The sequence below is a fragment of the Phaethon lepturus genome, unplaced genomic scaffold (genome assembly GCF_000687285.1).
Source record: "Phaethon lepturus isolate BGI_N335 unplaced genomic scaffold, ASM68728v1 scaffold5918, whole genome shotgun sequence".
In the NCBI taxonomy this organism is placed as follows: Eukaryota; Metazoa; Chordata; class Aves; order Phaethontiformes; family Phaethontidae; genus Phaethon; species Phaethon lepturus.
Window position 1 is genome coordinate 59,442 of NW_010559626.1, and position 13,219 is coordinate 72,660.

Consider the following 13,219-nt stretch of genomic DNA (forward strand, 5'->3'; position numbering starts at 1 on the left):
AAAAATTACTTGTTCTCTTTACATATCATATAACATAACCTTACACAATTCTTCTCATCTTGCTTATTTCTTTCAAGAAAACTATTTTTCTCCCCTCCTCCCACATGCAAATACAGTATTTTTTCCTCATTACCATCATCATAAGCATGGATGAATGGATTTTCTGCTTGGGCTGGTAAATTTTCAAGACAATTTTGCAAATTTAGTGCAGATCCACACCCTTAAGTCAGTGCTTCCAGCATATTGCTTGTGAGAACTCCCACAACCAGGTCTCTGTGCATAATGCAATGATGCAGCCATGCAAGCTGCTGTATAATTTTTCTTTTGGACAACATGCAACATAAATCTATTTGTTCCATAAAAAGAAACATAAAAAGACATTTTCCTGCAACTTCATAATCTGTCTACCTGTTATTTTAGTGATGGAAGACTATGTGGCTGGCTATGCAAATGTGGAGACTTAAAACATGCAGCAGCATGAGAAATGAAGGCAGCTAACTCGGGAGAAGTTAAGTGTCATAAAGAGAACTTAAGATACATGCGAGTGGAGATTAATTTTGTGTACTTTACAGCTGGGACTAGATCCCTCCTCTGAAGGTACACACAACCAACGCTCCATCCCTCTCTGATTTAGTAATCCTGGCCTACAATCAGCATCTCAAAGAAGCCTCTTCCTGTGCTCCTTCAGTATCTTCTGACACCCAGACAGTGTAGAAGAATGTGAATCTATGATGACATACATTAATCTTAACAATGCCTTTTAGCTATTTGTCACACTACACTTAAAATTCACATGCCTATACTACACCTCCTATTGTGTAATAAGAGTATAAAATACAGTATTTTACATAAGAAAATTGCTAAACTGTTCCTTTTAAAAATATGAACATGATGTGAGGCCTGGCCTCACAGTTGACCCTGCTTTCAGCAGGGGATTGGACCAGATGATCTCCAGAGGTCCCTTCCAACCTGTATTAACCTATGATCCAAGCTCAATTTTTCAAGCTATAGCAATTCTGCATACTGACCATATTATCTCAGATGCTTAAGAACATGAAATACTGTAATAAGAAATAAGACCTTTTGACAAAGGCAATAAAGAATATACAAATGGAAAATCAATTTTAACATACAACTTTAAAAAAAAACCACAGAACAAAAATTTCATGGGCTAGGTGTTTGTTATGCAATTTCCAATGAAAAAAAAACTCACCACCACATTCAAATAACACAAGTATCACATACTGCATACCTAGACCATCAAGCTGTTTCATTATGTCAGAGGTGGACTTGAATGCAATTTTGAAGATTCTGTACAACAGATATTAAAAAGCTATGATTTGAGGATCTACGAATGAAAGTGTTAGCATCAGTGTATTCAGAAGTCTGAAATAATGTCTTTTCATACTTGCATTCTTACTGGGTACGTAAGTGCAGCTAAGCTACCCACTAACAATCATTATCTTATGGAAATACAAGGCATTAAGAACAACGACACTGGATCAAGCAAAAGATCCATCTAGTCCAGTATTCATCTTCAACCACAGCCAAGCGCATTATGCAGGGGAAGAAAAGGAACAGCTAAGTATATATGGGTACTGTCTTGAAAGGACTCCCAGTATCTCATGATGTGCACCGTGGGCTTGTCCTCAGATAATGATTTTACTTTTGTATGTAACAAAATAAACAGAAGAAGGGGAATAACATTTGTTACAAGGACCTAAAAGATTCCAAACCTCATCACTTTTAGGAAGACTTAATAGTCATTGATAGTAAGGCTTCAGTAAGGCTTTTGACAGTCTCCCGTAACATCCTCATAGAGAAGCTGTTGATGTATGGGCTGGATAAGCAGACAGTGAGGTAGACTGGAAAATGACTGAATGGTCAGTCCCAGAAGAGATTAGTGGCACAAAGTCTTGCAGGTGGCTAGTAACTAGTGGCGTACCCCAGGAGTCAACATTGGGTCCAATCCTGTTCAACATCTTCATTAATAATTTGGATGATGGGGCAGAGTGTACCATTGGCAGGTTTGCAGATGATACAAAACTGGGAAGGATGGCTGATACACCAGAGGTTTGTGTCGCCATACAGATGGATGTCGACAGGCTGGAGGAACAGACACATAGGAACTTCATGAAGTTCAACAAGAAGTTGAAAGTCCTGCACTTTCCTGTGAAGAAGAAACCCATGGTCCAGTATATTGGGGGCCCAGCTGGATCAAAAGCAGCTTTGCAGAGAAGGACCTGGAGGCTCCTGATAGACACCAAGTTGAACATAAGCCAGCAATGTGCCCTTGTGGCAAAGAGGGCTGATGGTATCCTGGGCTGCATTCAGAGTGGCATTGCCAGCAGGTCAAGGGAAGCAAACAAACAAGAAAAACAAATAAAATCCCACCAATACAAAAGAGTTGTCCGTTCAATCAAGTCACAGAGAAGAACTAAGACTTGCAAAAAATGTATTATTCTTCTTTAAGTCCATAAGGGGGGTGCATTTATATATATTAAGGGCAGAATTTCCAACCCTAGTGTTTCTGAGTTGAGCAGCACTGATGTGATTACTTCAAAAAGCAGCAAAAGTCTACTTCTAAGTCTGTGAGGCACAAACATTTGAACAAAAGCTTCATAAATATGGTAAAAATAATTCAGTATATTACAGTGTATCATAAATATACTATAGCAGTAGTCTAATCCTACCTTGCTGGTGGACACAAATCAAATTCTGTCACATAAACTGAATTTATAACATTGAAATCTTTCATGCTCTTCATATACAGATGAACCAAAATAATATCCTTCAGTTTCAATCCCTCTGAAGTCATATTAGCTGCAGGATAAAAATAATATAGCTGTTAAAGACAGAATATTTTAAATGTGTGTAGAAAGAGAGCATAGGCATCCTGGTTTTGTTCAGCAAAATCAACTGGTAATAACAGTTGTCTGAACATGACTGAAGGCTTTGCAACATACTACCTTTCCCCACATAATACCTATTTTTTTCATGAAATTTTTTCTCATGTTAGTTTTCCAAATATACAGAAACAGAATACAAATTTTTTCCACCCTGAGCAGTGGTGAATTCTTGCCCCAAGAAAACATATCATGCATTAATGCACATAGATATGTTACTGTCCAAATTCCTTGTATGTGTAAGTTTTATTATATCTTTTTTTTTATTTTCAGTCCATGACAGCTAGTAATCTATACAGGACTTTGAATCACAAAAGTACAGAATGGGAAGGGACAATAAGAGGTCCTTCAGTGCATCACCCTCTTCAAAGAAAAGATCAAATATTTATATGCTATTCCAGAGGGATGCTTGTCTACACTGTTTTTAAAAACCCTCACTGCAGTAATAATCTCCACATAAACAAAGAGTTGTAAGTGGCAAGACAGACAATAGGAAACAGAATTGGCCACAGGAGAAATGAAGAAAAGATGAGAGCAGAAAAAAGTTCAACCACTTAAAGAAAAGATACTGGGAAGTTAAGATCATCTAAATGTGTATGCATGGAGGATTCCAGTCATAGCACTTAAGGAGAATGTATTACTCTTATATAGTCAATACCATAATAAGACACGTGAATCAGCTCTGCACTGTGTACCTTTTGTAACTAACTTTTAAACTAAAAGAAGACAAAATATTCTCTGAATATAGAACATATATAAAACAGAGTCCCATGTGACCTACCTTAAATGACCTATGTAAAGCTCTTCTCAGTGTAACTTTGGGGATCTTGTCCTTTAATGTTACAGTGTGTACCTGTATATACCTACATATTTGTTTTTCGGTGGAGAAGTACAAGAATATAAAGACAATCTCTGTTGGCTGTTGCCTTAGTGAGAAACAAATATTTTTTATGTAAATCTTTTCTGTGCTTTTAAAGATAATTCAGGAGTTGGCACAGATCCATAAAGGTTAGTTTGGTCACACCAATACCGAATTTTGTTCTACATGTCTCAGCTTTACTTAGTCATACTGCCATTAGTGTTGGCAACCTGAACAGTGGAATTCTCATTGACAGAAAAGGAAGCGTGTGCTAAGTGATATAAGAGATTATATAGCAATTGACATAGAACTCCTATGAAGTCAAGATACATCTCCAGAAATATCAGCTGAGAAATTAGTACACAATGATAATTTTGTCCAGAAATATAAATGTATTTGAATGCTGCCTGACAGCAATCACTAGGTCAATACTAGCTGCTATGTCATCAGTCAAGGAGAAAACAAGGACGTTTTTCAAATTTCCAGCCAGCATTTTAGTCAAGAAGAGTTTTGGCCTGCAATTAAAATTTCTGCAGCATTATATGAAATGCTGGAGGGGGAAAAAACCCCAACAAACTGACACCCCCCCAGGTCTAAATTTAAAATGCATAAGCCAACAAACTAACTCTAATTTGTGGACATGCAACAGTATTAGAGCAAGTTGAAGGCAAAGAGATTTGGATAAATCCATAATTTCCAGCTTTATTTTAAAAATTCTTCTTAGAGTAAGTAAAAGTACAATCCCCTTTTCCTCTGCATGAATTAGAGGAATGATGGGAAATAATTTCTCCCTAGCTTGTAAGCAGAATAAGATTGACCTCCCAAAGCACTCTATCTAGTAGAAAGGCAGAAATGATGAACCAGTCACCAACCCACCACTTGGGTTCTTGACAACAAGTTCTGTTTCCCAAGAAGAGGACTCTTACACAGCACATCTGAAGGATGTACAGGGAAACCATACAGCCCTTCTGTTGAATTTCAAGCCATTCACTGTTCCTAATTATATATAAAATATGATCAGGTGAGACATCCTTATTTAGGCAGAACTGCGTAGATAGAACTGACCCAAAAGCTAGCTACCACTGGCCAAAGTACAGTTTAATTTTTTAAAATGGGTTATCCAGGATTCTTAGGTTGAGATCCACAAAAGACATTATCCAAACTGTCTATAGGAAGTCAAATTTTTGACTAAATTTTCACGTAATGAAAAATCTATGTAGTTTCCTTCAAGCCTATAAAGCTTTGCCATGGTACAGCTCCACAAGAGCTGTTTTATATAAAAGCACTGCAATCTTCGCCATGTTCCAATCATATCTAAAGTTTAACAAAAATAGCTTAAGAAAATAAATGTAAACAGTAATGTACTGCATTCCCTTCTGATCTTGGCTTCACAGAGAAATTCCACCCACTTTATGGAACAACCAAGTTTCATAACGTCTAGCAATAAATTTCCATTTCTGAATCCTTTTGGCAGCACTTATCCTCTTTCGAGGATTAAATGAGTTAACCCAGCAAAGAGGTTAAAAGAACTGTGCTTATTCCATTCTAACAGCACTGAAGACTGAACTGCTGTATAGATCATAAGTATGAGTTGAGAAAAAGCCTTGTGCATATTTGCAGATCACTTAAGTTCTCAGAAACAAATTGTTTCTTTTGTCATGACAGAACCATAATTCATTTGGTCTTCCACACCCACCTCCAAAAAGAGAAAAAGGAAAGGAAATGTGAGAACTGACATTTTCTACCAAGGATCAGAAAATTACCTTTTTTTTTTACTATAATACAGCTAATGCAAGTAATTTGCCGAAAGCAATAGGCTACTCTACTAATCAGAGACACAATCTTTTCTGACAGAAGCTACGGCAAAAATATATAATGTTTGTTCTGGTACATTTCCATTCAAATATAATGAGAACAAAATAGAACATTACACAACCCTTTTGCTTCAATTTACAGATCATGCCCAGAAGATTTACACTAAATACTATTGCCTTTTACTAAATGTTTGATCACATCCACCTTGCTGACTTCCAAGCAATCAAAAACTAGCTTAATGACCTTCTACAGAGTGTAACTTGTTTTCTTCTGGAAAAAAAATTCCAGGGTTTCTTTATCATTCTATATTCAATCGTGAATACTCAGATGCACATACAAAAAATAAGATATTATAGGACAATACTTGACGCAAATTCATGGACAAGAACATGAGCCTATCCATTTAGATACTAAAAATTATTTCCATTTTTATGAATGAAAAGAAGCCTGTATAAACATGCTTTACTTAGAATTTAGAATGGAAAAAATATACAAAACAAAAATGTGAACATTTTCTTTTATATGTCAGTATCTTGTAAGAGGAGGAGAGTAAGTAACCTGGGTTTCATGATTCCCAAGATAGCAATTTTTCCTTTACATTAAGAATATAAATGAGATTTACTGCTACTGACCTAATCCTAGATCCCAAAATGTGCAACAGCTTTCTAGAAAACTTAATTTAAAATTATGGTAGATACAAAAGTGCTTTAGCAAGTAGACAGCATCGACAGCACACATGCACACACACACAGTATGTATTGCAAGAAAGCTATAAAGCAAGTTATAAAGTAAGTACTGTGGAAATAGTGTGGTTACAGTGATATGAACACTATTCTGGCTTTCTAGGGTCTTCAAAAGCCAGTCAAATTATGATGTGTTTAATAGTAAAGCTGGCAGTCTTGGTATCAATGATTCCAATCAAATGCAAAATGAGATGCCAAACTGACAACCACAACATTTAAAGTTATCAAACCATACGACAATACAGATTTTTACTTAATACCATATTAAAAACAGCACAGTTAACAGCAGATAATGCATTAACTAAATAAAGCACCTTGGAGAGAAGAAAATGCTTCCCGTGCTGCCTCTTGAGCATTTTTGCCTTTTGATGGAAGGAAGTGGGCAGTGATACCTGAAAACCACTGGTAACCACTCAGGGATTTTCCTGAACTTCCAAATGTCTTAGCTATGGGAAATAAACAACAGCACTATGATGACAATAATGAAAGATTTCAGATTAACCCAGAATATATTTTAAATTGTTTAAGTAAGAAGAAAAAAAGTAAACATCACAAAGTGTAAAAGCATTTTCAAAAATATTTACAGACAAACAGATATAAACCAAAAACTTAAGATGAGGTGTGCTGGTAACAAAGCTTCCAAATGCTACTTGACAAATCCTTCTCCAACACTGCCTGCAAGTAGTACTTAGCTGAGAATTTCAGTACTTTGTCTCCTCCGTTCCATTTTTGCTGATCTTTTAGAATTTTTCTACCTGTTTTGATACAGACTTGGCACAAGACGTGACACTGAAAAGCTAAAATTTTCAAAAGTATCTAAGTGACACAGGAACAGATTTTTAAACTTATATGCCAAATTTTAATGAAGTTAGGTGTTTTAACCTGGTTCTGATCATCTTAGAAAATGCATAACATGTTTAGACATTTTTTAACATCCCACCAGGCACTTATCCATACACAAGAGCTTATATACCATTCAATATCAAACACTGTTACACTATGAAACTTAGTTTTCAGGAAAAGTTTCCTAATCTTTGGATGTAGGGTGACACTGATGCTGTGGTACTTCAGTGAGGCACCAACCCATGAACTCAGGTCTATCTTGCATTAATCACCTCATATTTGAGGCAGTGCTACTATTAGGCATTTGATTAGTTTCTGCAGCTCACCTAAGAGACAGTAACTTGTCAGGCTGCTAAACTCGATCATGCATGGTTGCTGAGGTTGCTTGGGTGGGGACAGATTCACACACTATGTAAGCAAGTTGAACTGTTGTGTTTTGTACTTCATTTTAGAGCTTGCTTTTCTATCTTCAATTTAAAAACAGTAGAGTATGGGTACATGTGTGGTTAGACCTTTTAAATAAAACTCAATCCCTCCACTCAAATGAATGGTTTATTACAGTAATTTTATTCAGGCAAACAGAACACATCAATGTGTGTTTTCTGAAAGAGAGAAAGAAAAAAATGGGCTATGCTCCTTCTGTAAAATAACTTGAAAAGCTTAATTGCTACAGACCTATTGATTCTTATCAGAAAAACGCGTAGTATTAGGATCTCTCTTTTTTTTCAGACTGGTTATTAAAGGTCACAAGCATTCTTTTTAGGAATGTCCTTATAGTAATTAACAGTGTACTCAACCATGGCATGAAACATTCAATATTATTTTTCTAACGAAAGCTGTGCAATACTCACTGAAATCCAAGGAATGATGTTTCAAAGACTTCCAGATGACTGGAATGTTTTTCCGTGGTTCATCTACTTCTGATGAAGGGAAAATATCGTCATCATTGCAGCCTACCTCACAAGAACAGCTATTGACCATAAATGTACCTGAAGATTCCCCCTGTTTGATACAAACATTATAAAATAAGCAAGTAAACAGCACACCAAGCAGTATGAAATCAGTACATTTTATCATTCAAATTTTGGGTTTCATCACAAAAAATACTATAGATCAATGGGTACGTAAGCTTAGAACAATTCATGGAAGAACAGCATTAGGATTTTCCACTACTTAGATTGCAGAAACTGGCAGAATACAATGTGCTCCTGTTGACATATCATATGGAATAAAAATGCAGACTTAGTAGTAAATATGGACAACAGAAATGAAAAACAGGGAGACTCAGGATAAGAGACAGTAAGAATACTATGATGAAGAAACACTATTCCACAATTATATACAGGACTACTATGTTTTCCAAAAATAGCATAAATTAATTGAAAAAAGGAACAAAAGTACAAAAGTAACAATTTGATAATTAACACTGTCATTAAACACTTGAAAGAGAGCAAAAGGCTAACAAGAAAGTTTTAAAACCTGGTGGTGGAACCTTGAATGAATGCAGTCCATGTAAAAAAACCAAAACACCTCTTTCTATTCATCTCACAAAAACTACCCCTTCCATCAAACTCACCATGCTTTGTGATGCTCAGAGTTTTGAGGGCATTTCCCAAGATTTATACATCAAAGTAATTTCTTGACTAGGAAGGAAAGTAATTCACTGTACTTTATCTTCTTCCCAAATGCTTTCTTAGGCCTAGGAAGTGAAAACTACCTGGTGTGCTTTTTCAAGCACACGACACAGGCAGAGTGTGCACTGATCAGTCTTCCAAAATTCTGTGTTCATTGTATTTTCAAGAAGTTACGTAGTTACAGCATACTTTTAAAAATTTATTTTAGAGCAATCAGAACCCCTATTCTCTTCGATCTGGTTTTCCAAGGCAGCCTAATCTGCAGAGACTGTTGACTTTGGAATCACTAGCTTGGCTAATACTACTTGTCTTCATCGCAAAATGATATGAATTATTACAGAATTTATCCAGAAACCTTAACCAAACATCAGTGCATGCTGTAACGCCAGATTCTATTGATCAGTTTTCTGCTCAAAGGTCTCAAATTTCATATAGTGTCTAAACTATGCATTTTACTGCAGGCTTCTTAAATCCTAAATTCACAAAAATGATGATAAAGACAAACAAAGCAAGAAAAAAGTTGACAAAATAGGAAGCCTTTGGCAATCCTTAAATATGGATTTTAAACTGCTGAATATTCTTTTAGCTCACAAATTAGTGTACTATCTATAGAATTTCCATGCAAAATGTCTATGAAAAAGAATATTAACATTATAGAGCAAAGCACCCTGAAGGTCACCTGAAGTTTGACTCTCTACATTCTCTGCTTTTTAACAATTAGATCTCATCAGGCTGTCAAACAAAATTGGATATATTAAAAAATTACTAATCAAATTTGAATATATACTTTTTAAAAAACGGTAGTTTTATTGTATTTTTTCTTTCCTTTGGAAAATAAAACACCTTATTGCAACTTCAAAAGTTTTCTCTTGAAATTTAGCCCCCAAAAAAGTAAGGAAAAAAAGGCAGAAAACTATAGTATGCATCTGAAGTCTGCAATGAAAACTCAGCATTTACATCAATATTTGACTTCACTGGAGAGAAAAAGAATCCAGTTAAAGCAGTGTATTTGGAAAGTCTCAGGAAAGGCTAAATTACAAAAAGGTCATTACCTATGAGAGGAAACTCAGCTCTGCTGCCGCTAAAAGGGCTCAAGGGGAATTTTATAAATACTGTAAATACTAAAGCTATGGTCTAAGAGGGACTGATGTTCTTTGATTGGACCTCATTTTATTCATTCCTCCAAGAAGGGCATGAAAGTCAAGGCAATAAGCTACTTTATGTGAATCAATTGTTCATGAGAAGTTAAAAGAAGTCAACTAAATGTAACATAATAGCGCAAAGATGAAAACTGCAACTTAGCACAAACACAACATGCATTCCAACATTACAACATACAAGCATCCAACAACATCTACCATTTCCCATTCATTGAATTACACCTTTGACTACTGCTGTCGGTTGATATATTTTGCCACTACCCAGAGGGCTGCCTGATAGCCCCTAATGCTTCAGGTATGACTTAGAAAATAAAGAAGCAGGAACACAAATCTGTAATTGAAATAGATCTTAAGCTGGATTATGCTACAAGAACCAAGAAAATGACATTTTTTCTATTTTTTTAAAGTTTCTATTTTTTTCATCCCTGAGACATTGCTTTTTATACAGCCTATACAGCAGCCCGAAGTGCTAGAAGTGCTACCATATACTTCTTGCAAATTGGTGGTTTATTAAATTAGCTTCTTTCACTGGCTAACTTGTAATGTCCTTCATGAAAAAATCACTTGGCATTGTAGCACGGGCATTCACCAAGTACATTATGTATATTAGTACTATATATTAGTACTACTATATTAGTAGTATGTATATTAGTACATTGGTACATATACAGAGTTTGCACATCTTGGTCCCACCCCCTAAGTATGCACAGACATGGTGATATGAATGATACTATCACAATGCTGCTTTGGGTTTTGTTTTTACACCACCTGGATTTTAACTGCTAATATGGTACAACAATTTAACTAGGCAAAAAATATGTTAACTGGAAAGGGAAAAGTTCCAGCTTGCCAGCATGATAGCCACTTTGTTTCTAGCTTTTGTTAAGCTTTACATAACTACCTTTTAAGAGATCTAGAGCTACAGATAACTTCTGTAGGTACTATTAGAGACCTGTAACTCCTCTCCATTCCCTAACCTGGAGGACTGAATTTATACGCTCTGCTAGAGAACATGAAAAGAGCACCTATTCCATTTTTATGCCAACTGCGAGAACTGTTCTTCCAACTATGTTTCTAAAAATGTTTTCTGCAAAATGTGCTTCATAAAAAATTCATGGGGATGTAGTGAGACTCACAGACTGTATCACAACTGGTTTGGTGTAACCTACAGAACTCCCCTGTAGTTGTCTAATTTGTTAACATTACAAATATCCCAAATTAACGCCACATAAAATTTTTGTACCATCCGCAGTCACATCCCTTTTTCCTAAATATGTCAAAATTTTAGAAATTGTTTAGCTTACATCGATAGTGCTTCACAGATATAAATAAAATTATACATCTGTGTTTACACACATACATAAACAGCTGGGCAGTTGCAAAATTTTTGGAAACTACCAAGATATACTAGAAAGTCTACAATGTCTCTTACATACACCAAAGACCATAAAAATAATTATAGGCTACTGTTGATTTCAATGCCTATGATACATCACAATGATTCATTCAAGGCTGACTCCCACAATGCTCCAAAAACATAGGTAATCAATCACTTTCTGCAGCAGCACAGGTGCAGGCTACAGCAGAAGTATTAGGTGTGGAAGCTGGCACTAGAAGAACAACAGGCTCATTGCCAGCCTAAGTAGAGCTGCCAGACTCTGTTTAGTAGCTATATTCAAATCTCATACAAATGTTGGTCTTCCATTCCTGTTGACAGAGAAAGTAATCTAAGAATTTAAAACTTAAAGTTACAGACTGCCACAAACAGACTAACTTTCCCTGAATAATATTCTCATCACTTTAAAAACAAAAAATCAAGCTTGCTATAATGACATTTTAATTAAATCTTGAAGAACCTATTTTATCACATAACATTTTCATGTTACTTCACAGAAGCAATATATTTTCCCATTTGTTACACTGTTTCTCCCACACCCACTGTACATTGTGATACCAACCTAATTTTGGATCAGAGCCTGCATGCATGCATATGCTTAACTATATTCACATAACTCATGTCATTGATGCAAGTGCGCTCAGAATGGATTTAAGCAAATGCACGAGTGTTCCAAGATCCAAATGCTCCTGTTGAAAAAGCCTTGAAGCTAGGACTTTGACTGATATAGCTGAAATTCCATGAAGTGGTCTTTTATGAAAACAACAGATTGCCTTAAAAATTAGCTTACATTCTCCATTACAGAAACTGGTATGAAAACCTATCACAACACAATTCCAAACTCATGGTTCTCCCACTGAGAAGCAGCAAGAATACAGTGGGGCAGACAGCTCAGAAGACCTAAGGAGAGACTATGATAATTTCTTTATTCTTTGTGGTGTACCTTGATAACAGAACTCCTTGAGATAAATATAATGAGAGAGACCACATAGATCTCAGTATTTCAAGTACAATACACAGACGCATAGGAAAGAAAGTCCTTTACTCTGAAAGACTTTCAAATAAAACCTCTGTATTATGAAATGAGAACAAAAAAATTCTCTTTTCTCAGCTAACTAGACTAATTTTGCAATCAAATGGAGTAGGAAAGAAATTCCTTTATTTATTACCTTAGTATTTGAAATAAATCAGTATACAAAAAAATTTTTGCAGTATTTGTTACAAAGTTTTGAAAACAAAACTACATGGCTTATCAATATTCTTATAACTCAGAAGGGAAACTAAAGGTTACCTAGGAGAATTATCATTCAATGATGACAAAGTATTCAAAAAATGCCACACACAATGCCACCAACAAAACATATTTTGCAACTTGAAATTCCTTCCTGTTCCCCCTGACATCACTTACAAAGTCTAATTCTACAGCTAAAGTCCTGAATGAAGACTAACTAAAGTAAGTCAGGCCAGAAGGAACTGGTCAGAAATAGGCTACAAAGATAAATCAAATCTAACCTGCAGGATCATGCTCCTTTAGTACATGTGGCATGTAAGTATCTCCCAAACATCTTTTCTAACTTTTACAGTGTTTTTAAAATAATTTCCAAATTGACCAGTGAAATAGATTTGCTGATGTTTAACAGGGGCATAACTGTTATGAAACTGTTCTGAAAACACTTCTGAAATGTGTTCCACCCAAAGAGGTCAAGGATCTTTTACAAACAGGAAAACAAATAAGCCTTACAATAGCAATTTATGATAGGTAAATATAATGTTATAGCTGCTACAAGAAAGAGCAGCAGCAGGCATGATTCCTGTATCTCTTATAGGCAAACAGGCTCCTTTCTTCTGCCAAGTGTAGAACAA

The 13,219-nt window shown here is 35.6% G+C and overlaps 1 protein-coding gene across 1 annotated transcript in view; it reads right to left on the minus strand.

Moving 5' to 3' along the window:
* Positions 1–13,219, minus strand: part of LOC104625711 (diphthine--ammonia ligase-like) — a gene marked incomplete at both ends in the record, with an annotated part of 100,438 nt that overhangs the window by 53,655 nt on the left and 33,564 nt on the right. Inside the window, 3 exons of the mRNA XM_010293410.1 lie at positions 2,694–2,823; positions 6,638–6,769; positions 8,018–8,168. Of these exons, the coding sequence (XP_010291712.1) occupies positions 2,694–2,823; positions 6,638–6,769; positions 8,018–8,168 (413 nt within the window). The remainder of the gene's footprint in view (positions 1–2,693; positions 2,824–6,637; positions 6,770–8,017; positions 8,169–13,219) is intronic.